Raw genomic sequence first — 14,367 nt, 5'->3', positions numbered from 1 at the left:
GAGGCAGAGTGCAAAAATGGCCAACGGAGAACTGTGCCCAATTTAACTAGTGAAGAACGTCTAGCAATTAGTAGTCTTCAGGAACGGAAGGACATTACGATTCGTCCAGCTGACAAAGGAGGGGCGGTGGTGGTCCTTAATACGGCATATTATGTGGAGGAGATATATGCACAGTTAGCTAATGGTGATGTATATGAAGAACTGCCCTGTGATCCCACATATCGAGTACAACAGAAACTTAAGGGACTTGTGGATAATGCTGTCGGCCAGGGCATTGTGGAAGAGGACTTAAAACAGTTTTTGATTAACGAACACCCTGTAGTTCCTCTTTTCTATACATTGCCAAAAATACATAAGGACCTCCACCGCCCCCCCGGACGACCCATTGTGGCCGCCGTGGACTCTGTGTTCACTCCTGCGGCACAATTTTTAGATAAAGTGCTACAACCATATGTCATACAGCTAGATTCCTATATTAAGGACACAGGAGATTTTTTGAACAAACTTGCCTCCATTGAGCAGGTAGAGGGAGAGCTGTTGCTGGTCACCATTGATGTCGAGAGCCTCTACACCGCCATCCCACATGATGGCGGTGTAGAGGCTGTAGACCACTATTTGTTCACCCGGTCCGACTACGATCACCAACAGCGTGGCTTTTTGATAGCGCTTTTGAATCTGATTTTGCGGGAGAATTATTTTTCTTTTGAAGGTCGATTTTTTTCTGCAGCGACGCGGTACTGCCATGGGGTCGAACGTGGCCCCTTCTTACGCTAATCTTTTTATGGGTCTCTGGGAGGAGGCTTTTGTTTATCATGACCCACTGTTCACGATGTACGCCAAAGGATGGTGGCGGTACATCGATGACATTTTTTGTTTGTGGGCGGGGCCACGTTCGACCCTTACAGCGTTCGTTGAAAATCTACATAGCAAGTGCAGATACATTCGTTTGGTGGTCAACGCGGACCGGGAGAAGGTGTCCTTTTTGGACACGTGTGTCTTTAAGAATAATGGGAAGCTTAGCACGGACCTGTTCGTCAAGAGTTCGGACAGGAATTCGGTGCTTCATTTTGATAGCTTCCATCCACGTCATCAGGTGGTCAGCATTCCTAATAGCCAGTACGATCGGGTAACGAAAATTGTGGGTGACACCCAATTGAGGGAAAGAAGACTAGTTGAGATGGGCAGAAAATTTCAGTCTAGAGGCTATCCCCCTGATACATTAATGAGATACCAAAAGAGAAAGAATAAGGTGAGAAATAGGGCTAGGGATGAGGGACGAATAGCATTTGTCTCTACCTTTAATACTATCAGTGATGAGGTACAACGTATTGTTACGAAACATTGGCGCACCCTTAAAGATTCCCTCCCACATGTTCCTGAATTCCAGCAGCCTCCTTTATTTTCCTACAGAAGGGCCCCCTCTTTAAGATCCAGGCTTGATCACTCTGACCCTACTCGTGGATCTAATATACAGGTGCCCCGCGTGTGTGGTACCTTCCCTTGTCTCAGCTGCCACATGTGCCATAGCATTATTAGAGGTGATGTTTTTTCTCACCCTTCCTCTGGTAAGAGATATGCGATTAGAGGTCGCTTTTCTTGTTGTTCACGCTTTGTTGTTTATATGCTTAAATGTCCATGTGGCAGCTGTTACGTGGGAAAAACCACACAGGAGCTCAAAGATCGTGTTTCCAAACACAAATCCAATATTAGAGGTAGAAGCTTGGATCATGCAGTCTCAGAGCATTTTGTTCAATTTAGACATGATGTTAGTCAGCTTAGAGTCCAAGTTATTGATGTGGTGCCCCGTGGGTTTAGGGGTGATAGGGGTAGAGAATTGTTAAAAAGAGAGGCGCGCTGGATTAGGGAATTGGGGACTATTGGTCGTGGGGGATTAAATAAGGAATACGACTTAAATTTCTAAGATGTTCTATGGCTCTGGGTCTGTTGTTTGGGGGTGGGGGGTGTCCTTTGGGTCCCCTTCTCATTTGTCACTTATGTATCATAGGTTCTTTTGCACATTTTTACTATGCATTATTGAACTAGGGGTGTTATTTTATGGGTTGAGTCCAGGTCATCTATTGATAGCATTGGGCATGCATATTTTTGTCTGTGTCTGTTCCGTATTTTTATACGCGTACTATGCGTCTGTTTTTCCGCATCGCGGTGGCAATAGGACGCCAGTAGAGGCGTCATTGCGTACGTCCTTCCGCATTGGTTGTCATGTGACGATGGTTGCCATGGTGACGGCGGGCAGCGCTCGGTGTTTGTTCGTTTACAGTTTTACACTGTATATGACACATCCAAACCCATGCCCTCTGCATCAGGATGCCCTGGATTCCTCCCAGGATCTTTTTAGATGTTCAACAGGTGCTATAGATCAGAGTTAGAAATGTTTCTATTTATATGTTTATGTTCCTGCTGTGACATCACACATTTCAAAATGTTTGACCAATGGAGTGGGAGGGCGGTACCCTTTGTGGACAAGCCCTGTAGTTCCCCATCAGGTCCAGTCATTTGCATAGGTTCCTCTGATTGGTTGCCCTGTTGGAGCTTTGACTATATAAAGAGCATGTCTGCAGTTGTTCATTTGGCTGTGTGGCGTGAACAAGGACTGTGATGGTCCGAAACAGTGGACCGTAGCCACTATGCAGCTTTAATGTTTGTATTTTTATGATCCAATAAAATAATCTTCTGATTAAAAGAGCTGTGCTGGATCGTCTTGGAGAAATTGTACGCTATACCCTGTGGGTACAGGGGTGGATCCGCTGCACGCCTATTCCCCGACATCGCTAGTGTGCGGTCTTACACATCTTTGTGGCTGGAGACCAGAGCAGACCAGAGCGGAGACGGAGAAGAAGAGCGGTGACCGGGGGCAGTCGCACCAGCGGAGCAGGTAATGTAGGCGGGCGGGGGGAGCGGCGGCAGCACCACCACAACAGATTGTGATCGGTTTCAGGCTGAAATCGGTTCACAATCTGTTTGCAGTAAAGGTAGCCATACGATCCCTCTCTGATCAGATTCGATCAGATAGGGATCTGTCTGTTGGTCGAATCTGATGGCAAATCGACCAGTGTATGGCTACCTTTAGTGAAACAAGATAAGAGAAGTAGAATGGAGGGAGGAAGGGTGGTAGAGGGTCAGAATTGATGACATGCATGAGCAGATATATATGAGCAGAATAGAGGCATACTGGGTAGCACTATTATATTATAGTGCTGAGTCCTAGGTTTGAGCATTGGCTAGGGCAAAATCTGCATGGAGTTACTATCTTCCCCCTGAATTCATTTAGGCACTTCATATTCCCCAACATCCCTAAAACACACTTAACAAGTCAACTGGTTTCCCCCAAGTCTGGAAGCCATCACACTCAGGAGGTGATCACGGTCTCGTGAGGAAATACAAATGTCCCTAGTGCTGCAAAAGACAAACAGCATGGCAGGGGAGACGGTCAGTGCCAAATAACATGTAACTGTCTGGGGATTGATTTTCTCTGGCATGGAGCTCTGCACTCCTGACATGACTTGCATGCCTTGTTACCTCCACCAAGAGACATGCTCTTCTTCTGTGTTTTGTTTTCCTCTCTGGCACAGGGAGGGGCGGGACAGTAGAAGTGCACAGAGCAGAAGATCGCCAGATAACAATGAATAGGTACTTTGTGCAAATCTCTGTCTACAAAACTCCTTATCAGTGGCTCAGTCAGGAGTTGCAGTCATCAGAACCCTTGTGCACAAAATAGAAAGTTTCTCTCCAGACCCTTAGTTCTCAGTAAAATAAACTTTTTTTTTCTTTTACCTGGACTGCCGCCTCCCAGACTGCTCAGCGCCCTAGGCAATTTGCTGTACTGTCTGTACTTAGAAGCTCCTCTGGGTGGCAGTATCATGCTCTGGGGGTGCTTCTCTTCAGCAGGGAAGCTGGTCAAAGTTGATGGGAAGATGGATGGAGCCAAGTACAGGGCAATCTTGGAAGAAAACCTCTTGGAGTCTGCAAAAGACTTGAGACCGGGGCGGAGGTTCACCTTCCAGCAGGACAACGACCCTAAACATAATGCCAGGGCAACAAGGGAATGGTTTAAAACAAAACATATCCATGTGTTAGAATGGCCCAGTCAAAGTCCAGATCTAAATCCAATCGAGAGTCTGTGGCAAGATCTGAAAACTGCTGTTTACAAACGCTGCCCATCTAATCTGACTGAGCTGGAGCTGTTTTGCAAAGAAGAATGGGCAAGGATTTCAGTCTCTAGATGTGCAAAGCTGGTAGAGACACACCCTAAAAGACTGGCAGCTGTATTTGCAGCAAATGGTGGTTCTACAAAGTATTGACTCAGGGGGCTGAATAATTATGCACACCCCACTTTGCAGTTATTTATTTGTAAAAAATGTTTGGAATCTTGTATGATTTTCGTACCACTTCTCACATGTACACCACTTTGTATTGGTCTTTCACGTGGAATTCCAATGAAATTGATTCATGTTTGTGGCAGTAATGTGACAAAATGTGGAAAACTTCAAGGGGGCCAAATACTTTTGAAAACCACTGTATGTAATTGTAATAGACTGATATCATGACATTATCTGTAGGTGCCATTTAATTTACATACTGAAATATTGTTAGGTGATCCTTTTGTGCCAGGGCCAAAATACAGTGAAACTGAGATTTTTGTGATAAAGTTACCCTTTTCTGCTGATAAAGATCTTTGTAATGAATTAATATGCACCTGATCACTCTGCACAATAATCCGAAAATAACACGACTAAGTACCCCAAAAACAGAAGCTGCAGGTTTTGCAAAACGCATTTATGTCACTGTGAACTTTGGCCAATGCTGTAAATCCGAATGTGAAAAACTCACAGCAGGGCTAGAGCTGGCTGGAGTCCTAGAACTCCGTTCAGCAAAGCAGAAGTGTATAATGTCTTGTAAACATGCGTCAAGTGTTTGCGTAGAAGCCTCCAAATAAACTGATGCTGAGCGGCCCGATCCTTACTGCAGAAGCTTGATTGTTTTTGGGGGGAGTTTTTGTTTTGTTTTTTTGTGAAAAAATAATTCAAAGAGAGCCTGCTTATTTGTGAAATAGTTTAGACGCGGTTGTTTTATTCATAATGGCTGGGATGATATTTGACCTTTAGGGTAAGTTCACTCTGAATCCATAGTGATTTGTGCCTTCTGGTAACGCAATGCACGGTACCTCATTGGCATTCATTTGTATATCTGGTAGTGAAGTTAACTTAAAGGACCTTGTTCACTAGCCCTAGTAAACAGCGTTGTGGTGCGATCAGTTGATCGCACTGCACTGCTAAAAAAAAGGCATTGCAGTTACCTGCGGCAATGCATGGTAATGAGCCTTCATTTAAATCTTGGAGGCGAGTCAACTCTGAAGTTGGACTCTCTAACGCACACTTCCTGTGGCGGAAATACGAATTGCACAGAAGTATATTGAAAGAATATGCTTCCGCGCATGCACACCGTGACGCCAACATGAAACCGTTTAAAATATCTGCGACCCCATTGACTTACATGACTCCCGTAGCCGCACGTCACCGTGGATGCTTGCCGATAAAGTGCTGTCAGCAGTCGCGCCCCCCCCCCTTCAGTATAGATAGCCAGATGACCCCCTCTAGTATAGGTAGCCAGATGACCTTTCCCCCCTCCTCCAGTATAGGTAGCCTATTGACCCTTCCCTCCAGTATAGGTAGCCAGATGACCATTCCCCCCTCCAGTTTAGATAACCTTATGACCCCCCCTTCCCCCCAGTATAGATATCCTGATGACCCCTCCCACTTCCCTTTAGTTTAAGAAGCCAGATGACCCCCACCCTCTTCCATATAGATAGCCTGATGCCCCTCCTCTCTCCAGTATAGGTAGCCAGGTGACCCTCCCCCCAGTATAACCTGCTGCCCACCCGCCCTTGATCCTGTGGTGCCCTAGGCCATGGACTATGTGACCTTGGCTTAAATCCGGCCCTGTCCACCACATCGCACCGCATCTGATCTGAAATGCCCTATAGACTTTCATTGCTTTAGCGTTGCGTAAAAAGGGTAACGCAACGCAATGAAAATGTCCCAGTGTGAAAGGGGCTCAAAGCCATCCAACTCCCAGTAAAGTCTATGGGTATTCCCAGGGTACAGTGATGTAGTGCACAGGTTGTTGATAGGGTGTACTTTTGCTTGTCACAGTCAGTTCATTAAGGCTTGGTTCAGACAGGCTTCTGTGGGCAGCACGTTTAGCCGATATGAAATGCTTTTCTGCAACGGATCAGAAAAGTGTGTGACCTCAGTTCCCATCCTCCCCCCTCATTCTACCAATCTTTGTATAGCCGTTGCAATCACTCCTCAATATCTCCTTCAAGCATTTATCCAAGACCGTGTTATGAGGAAACGCCTTCAAAAAAGGACTTAAAACCACATATAGTATAGCCTGTATAAAATCTTACTGTATCACCCTTTAGTGACAGGAATGCATCTAATCCACAGACAGGGAGTGCAAACACAGAAGGGGTCCACCACTTGCGGGTTCAGGCGTCACCAGCCCCCTTCCCCCGTATTCCCCTGCTCACCAAACAGTTGCTTTAAATCACAGCCAATGTCTGCCTCCTGGGCTTTTTCCACATAGACACTTCTGCAAGTGAACTCAGAGAAAGACTAATACAGTGGGTTGCAAAAGTATTCGGCCCCCTTGAAGTTTTCCACATTTTGTCATATTACTGCCACAAACCTGAATCAATTTTATTTTGGAATTCCACATGAAAGACCAACACAGTGGTGTACACATGAGAAGTGGAACGAAAATCATACATGATTCCAAACATTTTTTACAAACAAAAATAACTGCAAAGTAATGTGTGTGCATAATTATTCGGCCCCCTTTGAGCTGAGTGCAGTCAGTTGCCTAAAGACATTGCCTGATGAGTGCTAATGACTAAATAGAGTGCACCTGTGTGTAATCTAATGTCAGTACAAATACAGCTGCTCTGTGAGGACCTCAGAGGTTGTTTAAGAGAATATTGGGAGCAACAACACCGTGAAGTCCAAAGAACACACAAGACAGGTCCAAGACAGGTCAGGGATCAAGTTATTGAGAAATTTAAAGCAGGCTTAGGCTACAAAAAGATTTCCAAAGCCTTGAACATCCCTTGGAGCACTGTTCAAGCGATCATTCAGAAATGGAAGGAGTATGGCACAACTGTAAACCTACCAAGACAAGGCCATCCACCTAAACTTACAGGCCGAACAAGGAGAGCGCTGATCAGAAATGCAGTCAAGAGGCCCATGGTGACTCTGGACGAGCTGCAGAGATCTACAGCTCAGGTGGGAGACTCTGTCCATAGGACAACTATTAGTCATGCACTGCACAAAGTTGGCCTTTATGGAAGAGTGGCAAGAAGAAAGGCATTGTTAACAGAAAGCATAAGAAGTCCCGTTTGCAGTTTGCCACAAGCCATGTTGGGGACACAGCAACCATGTGGAAGAAGGTGCTCTGGTCAGATGAGACCAAAATGGAACTTTTTGGCCAAAATGGAAAACGCTATGTGTGGCAGAAAACTAACACTGCACATCACTCTGAACACACCATCCCCACTGTCAAATATGGTGGTGGCAGCATCATGCTCGGGGGGTGCATCTCTTCAGCAGGGACAGGGAAGCTGATCAGAGTTGATGGGAAGATGGATGGAGCCAAATACAGGGTAAACTTGGAAGAAAACCTCTTGGAGACTGCAAAAGACTTGAGACTGGGGCGGAGGTTCACCTTCCAGCAGGACAATGACCCTAAACTTAAAGCCAGGGCAACAATGGAATGGTTTAAAACAAAACATATCCATGTGTTAGAATGGCCCAGTCAAAGTCCAGATCTAAATCCAATCGAGAATCTGTGGCAAGATCTCAAAACTGCTGTTCACAAACGCTGTCCATCTAATCTGACTGAGCTGGAGCTGTTTTGCAAATAAGAATGGGCAAGGATTTCAGTCTCTAGATGTGCAAAACTGGTAGAGACATACCCTAATAGACTGGCAGCTGTAATTGCATCAAAAGGTGGTTCTACAAAGTATTGACTCAGGGGGCCGAATTATTATGCACACCCCACTTTACAGTTATTTATTTGTAAAAAATGTTTGGAATGATGTATGATTTTCGATCCACTTCTCACGTGTACACCACTTTGTATTGGTCTTTCTCGTGGAATTCCAACAAAATTGATGCATGTTTGTGGCAGTAATGTGACAAAATGTGGAAAACTTCAAGGGGGCCGAATACTTTTGCAACGCACTGTATGTGTAAAACCGCTTATTTAATACTCAGATTAAATTCAGTAATGCCCATACATTTTTAAAAACATTAACAGCATTGTATATCACCATCTCTTTGTCCAAGTAGAATTTCCAGCATCTCGCTTCCCCCTCCCGTCACAAGCTCAGCATCTCTCCTTTGCTCCGCCCTACCGGTTTCGTCATATCACATGACTCATCAGGGGCTTTCCCTCATTCTGTCATCGTATTTTGAGCCCTATACAGTGGACACGGAACCACAGAATGCATCGACCGCGGAACACTATGCAGCGTCACAGAAATTTTGATTGACCGCAATGTTCATGCAATGGCCAGCAAACGTATTGAGATGGACACTGCCATTCATCTCAATGCGTGGCGTTTTTGATCCCGGCGGAAAACGATTCACATGGACGCCAGCAGAAGCCCTTGTGAGCCAGTCCTAACAGAGATGCAAATATAGGAAATTGTGCATTGCAAAAATATTTAGCTTTTGCAAAAAAAAAATGCAAACATGCTGTTGCAACCGATCATAGGTTGGCAGCTCCTCAACACAGACAACCCTCTTCCCCTGTTGTCCTCACAGCTTGTTATTGTTGCTCTCCTGATCACAACCGATGCAGACAAAGGAAACCTAGTTTCAGTAGAAGCTCTAATCCACTGTCTTGGATCACTAAGCAGTTTGACACTTCCCGAGGCTCATTTGCTAAAGCACTTGCTAACAAACCCCGTACTTAATGCATGGAAATCTCTCACACGCATCATCTGTTAAACAGTCACGACGCCCTTAATCCTGCAGCAGCCGGTCATGCAGGGCCTGGCGGCATTCACTAGCACTGAACTGTCACGCAACAGGTCCAGGATAGATGAATGGACAGGTGTTTATGTCTCTGTGCTAAACCTATTACTACATCTCTGTCTGCAGGTCTCTAGACTGACACGTGACATCCTGTTTGGAGGCGGATTTCAGCGGCAGACATTGAAGAACCAGACATGCCAGCTTGGTCCAATGCATCACATAGGTAATGTATCTGTGCAACGCAAGGCAGGGAATCTACACTGGACACAGATGTGGCAAGAATGGTATACCTCCCACGTGCAGCTCAGTTCTAAGGGAACATATCAGCTCTTTTTTTATAGTGTGCTAAGGGGTTAGACCAGGCATGGGCAAACTCGGCCCTCCAGCTGTTACGGAACTACAAGTCCCACAATGCATTTGCCTTTATGAGTCTATGAGTGTATGTGGCTGTCAGACTCCTGCAATGCATTGTGGGACTTGTAGTTCCTTAACAGCTGGAGGGCTAAGGTTGACCATGCCTGGGTTAGACCCTGCTTTGGAACCTTTTTACTGTCCTGTTCCCCATATGTGACAAATTACATTACTTTCCTGTTCAGACATGGCGGGAGGGAGGAGATGGCGACCCACATAGCACCAGCCCTCCCCTCCCGACCTGCCCCGCCCCACATGCGGTCACGGTGGCTATTGTTGCACCATGCTTCCTGTTGGTTTTGGGACAGGAAGTGAACGGAAGCTGATCTTTTGGCACACAGAGACCAGTAAAAGTCTTACTGGTCTTGTAATGCAGAATTAGAATAGAAGTACCAAAGTTTAACACAAGTTTTGCTTGCTAGACCTAGGCAATGTCAACTTCTCCTTTCCCATGGATATGAGTGGGCAACATACCAGGATATGATAATATACACAGCACATAGACACACAAATGTTAAGTCACACTGGGGTGTATGCATTTAACTGTGTTATGCAGAACAACGTGTGTAAAGTTTTACGGCACGATGAGTAGAGCAGAATACAATACATTACATGCAGGGCATTCCAGTCTACTCACCATGCGTAAGACTGCTTAACACTGTTTAGTGCATACACCCCAATGTGAAGAAAACTCAACACATTAGCAGCTTCAATAGAGTTATCTTGTTTGAGAAAAATGCACTACTTTTGACCTCAGTTGGCAGAACTCGTTGTGCTGTAAATTCTTGGAATGTTTTGATCTCTCTCTGCTAGAAAAAAAAAATTGAAACTGAAAGCAGAAATCCTCTGTCATTATCTCACACTGCAAAAACAATTGCTCCGGTGCACAAATCCTTGTAAATCATATAAGCATACCCCACATCATATGGGGGAAGGCAGGTCCATACAACAATGCTCTCAACCTAAAATTCAAGGATTGCCACTCAAAAGCTATAAAGACATTTTATTGTATCAAAAAGATAAGACAGCCCAATTCCATCCCACACCCCCTCCCTTTAAAACCCCAATAGCCCGCACCGGACATACATAGGAGCGCTCCTAAAGCAATACAGAACACACAATCAATCACGCCCCATTCATCTTCAATTGGATTGGCCAATCCTAATTTTAGAGACGTATAGAGGCTAATTTGCTTAATATAATTTCCAAGGAGTATCTCTGTTGTGATACAGTGATAGTCTTATCTCCAAAGGATCACCATAGATTTTCAAAATTATGGCACATAGTAAAAAGTCCACAAGACAGCGCTCCTAGGTTCTAATGAGCACAGTTCATGTCCTCCATGTGTGAATAAGTTCACTGCTCGTATCGGCACCAGGCCCAATCAGCATGTCACAACTGCATATTCTTTAGCCGAGTCTCCACACATCATTAGATCTGCGTCAGCCACCACCAGGTATTCCGGCTTTACCTTACATCCAGTGCGTGGGTATAATCTCAGCTTCCTTGCTGCGGCGTCCCGCAGTATACAGGTACCTGTAACAGCCTTCTGACTCCCGGTAATTATTGCACAATGTGTCGCTCCGTTAGAACGCCAAGTTGCTCCTCGTGTCCAGCGCGTTCAGCCACGCCCACATACGCGTTACGCCCACCAACGTGAGCTTCGTCAGTGTGATGACGCTGCGGCTGGGTAAGGGCGGAAATCCCTCTTCCATTTAACGTGTGCCCATCAATAATCCAAGCCTCGCTCTGAGACCTTCAATAGATTCTATGCGGTACCTTTTTCTCTTCTCAGCGTCTAGTCAGTTTCCGTGTACTTCTCATATCACCCATAGCAACCGACTTCTTTGTTTTAAAGTGCCAATGCCTCAAAACTTTAATTATCCCATCCATCCTTACACATTTCCAATCCAGCAATGTCACTTTTGTTGTCAAATCTTATTCTTATTTTTGGATGGGGATATCCATCTATTAAAAAGTCCCATGTCCATTAACATCACACAGAGTTGGCGCTACACAGCCTTTGCAAGATAGTAATAGCACTTATGCATACCTATTATGAACCCTGGACACATCACATCCCAAACATTCATGCATGTACCCATGCTGTACCCATTCAGCAGGACCAATCCTCAGACAGTGGGATTATCTCCTCCTCTCAAGACCTTCCACTTTTTATTGCTGCATTTCCCTGCATCCCAGCAACCCAGACTACATTCCAAATCAATTTCAATCTAGGGTCTCCCTAACCCCACTTATCAATTATCCATGTTCATAGGGATAGTACAGTTCTACTTGGGATATTCCTTTAGAAAGTGTACCAAATTGAGCTCAGAATTTAACCCCCTCGGAATCAGGGTTCCCAACATGTAAATCCATCTATTCTCTACTTGATATAAAAATCTTTCAAAATCCCCTCCCCTTATGCTTCTTTTTGGTTTAATTATACATTTAAACTTTAAACAGTCTGGGTTGCTGTCATGGAATACAGCAAAGTGAGTTCCCAACGGGCTTTTTTCGTCTGCTGAGCCAATGTTCCCCAGGTGTTCCCCTATTCTTTCCTTGATCTTCCTTTTGGTTTTCCCTATATACTTCAGTCCGCACGGGCAAGTGATCATATATATTACCCCTTCAGAGTTGCAATTCACAAAACTTCTTATCTCATATTCTTTATTTCCTTTTGCATTTGTAAATGTATCGGTCCTTTCCACTAATTTACAATACCTACAATTCCCACATGGGAACATTCCATTCGGAATTGGACCCAGAAAACCTCTTCCCTGGTTTACATTGTAGGTCCTGGAATATATTTCTGCCTTTACCAGGGAGTCTTTTAAATTCGGGGCCCTTCTTGGAGTCATAAGTGGGTATGAACCAACAATTTTGAGTAATTCGGGATCTAGGCTCAACACGTGCCAGTGCTTCTCCAGCACCTTCCGAAGTTGAGACCAGTGAGATCCATAAGTTGTTATGAATCTCACCTTCCCATTCCCGTCATTTTTTCTCTTTTTCCTCCTTAAACAATCACTGCGTTCAATAGTACTAACGCGATCAAGAGCACCCTCGAGCACCTGCTCAGGGTACCCCCGTTTTCTAAAGCGTTCGACCATTTTGTCAGCTTCCACCTGGAATTCAGCATCTTCTGAACAATTCCGACGCATCCTCAAAAGTTGTCCATAAGGAATTCCCCACTTCTGACTCTTTGGGTGAAAACTAGTGGCATGAAGATATGTATTTCCTGCCGTCTCCTTTCTAAATACTGTTGTCTGTAACTTTCCCTCTTTCTTCATTATCCTGACATCCAAAAAAGACAGCCTCTCCCTCTGGATGTCATACGTTACTTTTAAATTTCTGGAATTCACATTTAGGCCTTCTAAAAAGGTCAACAAGCTCGCTTCCGGTCCCCTCCAGACGAGGAAGACGTCGTCCATGTAACGAAGCCAGAGGGCGGCGTGCGCGCCGAACAGAGGGTCGGGGTACACATCACCCCTTTCCCATGCCCCAAGATGCAAACACGCATATGCCGGCGCGCACGCCGCCCCCATCGACGTCCCCCTCGTCTGGCGGTACATCGACCTATCTGCCATGAAACAATTGTTATACAAAACCAATTCCAGAAGTTCAATCACTGTCTGATTTCTTTTCAATGTCCATCCCCTATATTCAAACAAAAACTGACTCACTGCGTTGATCCCCACCTCATGCGGGACTGAAGTATATAGGGACTCTATATCCACACCTACTAACAGGTCATCTTCAAGAATCTCAAAATTCTCAATCAAAGTTAACAACTCACCAGTATCTTTTATAAAGGACGGCAATTCCTCCACTAATCCTTTCAAATTGTCATCGATGAAAATCCCCACCTTTTCCAGTGGACCATCAATCGCTGCCACTATTGGCCGACCTGGGGGATTCTCCTTATTTTTATGGATTTTTGGTATCAGATAGAATATAGGAATTTTATAATGCTCAAACTTCATAAAATTATATTCTGCTGATGAGATTGACCCCTCCGTTAAGGCCTCCTCCAAAATCCTGTCTCTTTCGCGTATTATCCCAGGGAATGGATTATCCCGTAATTTTACATATGTGTCACTACAACTCAATTGTCTATTCATTTCCCTGAAATACGCCTCTTTGCTCCACAGCACAATATTTCCCCCCTTGTCACTTCCACGAATGATGATGTTGTCCGCCTCTTTTAATTCAGTAACTGCCTGTCTCTCCAAGGGGGACAGGTTATCAAACCTTGGGCCCCAGTGAATATTTTCCAAGTCTCTGCTGACTAAGTCAGAAAAGACTTTTATGTTTTTATCCATGGAGAGTGGAGGCATATACCTAGAAAACTTTTTCAAATCAGAGTGGACCGCACCACCACACGCTCCCTCGTGACTAGGGGCTACTATCCTGTTCTCATCTAAGAGACTCTCCAGATCTCTCAAAAGAGACCTCTCCTCTATTGATCTAACCTCTAGTCCTTCTTCAGGGTTCTCTTTCGACTCAGGGGACCTGTTATCATTGGTCACGGACATCTTTCTAAGCAGGACTTTACGCAAAAAAAATTGAAAATCTTTAAAAGTATCAAAAGGGTCCCCTCCACAAACTGGGGAGAAGGATAATCCCTTATTTAAAACAGAAATGTGTTGATCACCTAACGCAAAATCAGTTAAATTCACTATATTATTCTTGTCCCCTGTGTCTTCCGTTCCCCCTGCTTCCTCTAGTCCTTGTACGTCTTGCCCTTCCTGTATGGCTGCACCCTCTTCTTCAGGATAGGCTGCGTATTTTTGTCCCATTTTTGTTTGCCACTTTGTCCCTTCACTTTCTCCTGTCTCTTTTTTGGATACTTGGGGTCTCCTGTTTTTTCCTCTTCTCCTTCTTCTTCTCCCCCGTCTGT

The 14,367-nt window shown here is 44.9% G+C and overlaps 1 protein-coding gene across 3 annotated transcripts in view; it reads left to right on the top strand.

Moving 5' to 3' along the window:
• LOC137524412 (dynein axonemal assembly factor 8-like) overlaps positions 1 to 14,367 on the top strand; it is a 259,050-nt gene that overhangs the window by 209,912 nt on the left and 34,771 nt on the right. For all 3 annotated transcript variants that reach the window (XR_011022677.1, XM_068244202.1, XM_068244201.1), the window contains one exon: positions 9,183 to 9,279. Coding sequence is in view for 2 of the 3 variants with exons in the window: in XM_068244202.1 (XP_068100303.1) it covers positions 9,183 to 9,279 (97 nt within the window). In the remaining variant the exon portion in view is untranslated. The remainder of the gene's footprint in view (positions 1 to 9,182; positions 9,280 to 14,367) is intronic.

Source organism: Hyperolius riggenbachi, chromosome 7 (assembly GCF_040937935.1).
Source record: "Hyperolius riggenbachi isolate aHypRig1 chromosome 7, aHypRig1.pri, whole genome shotgun sequence".
Taxonomy (NCBI): domain Eukaryota; kingdom Metazoa; phylum Chordata; class Amphibia; order Anura; family Hyperoliidae; genus Hyperolius; species Hyperolius riggenbachi.
Note: the sequence above shows the minus strand (reverse complement) of the source record. Positions and strands in the feature narration are given on the sequence as shown.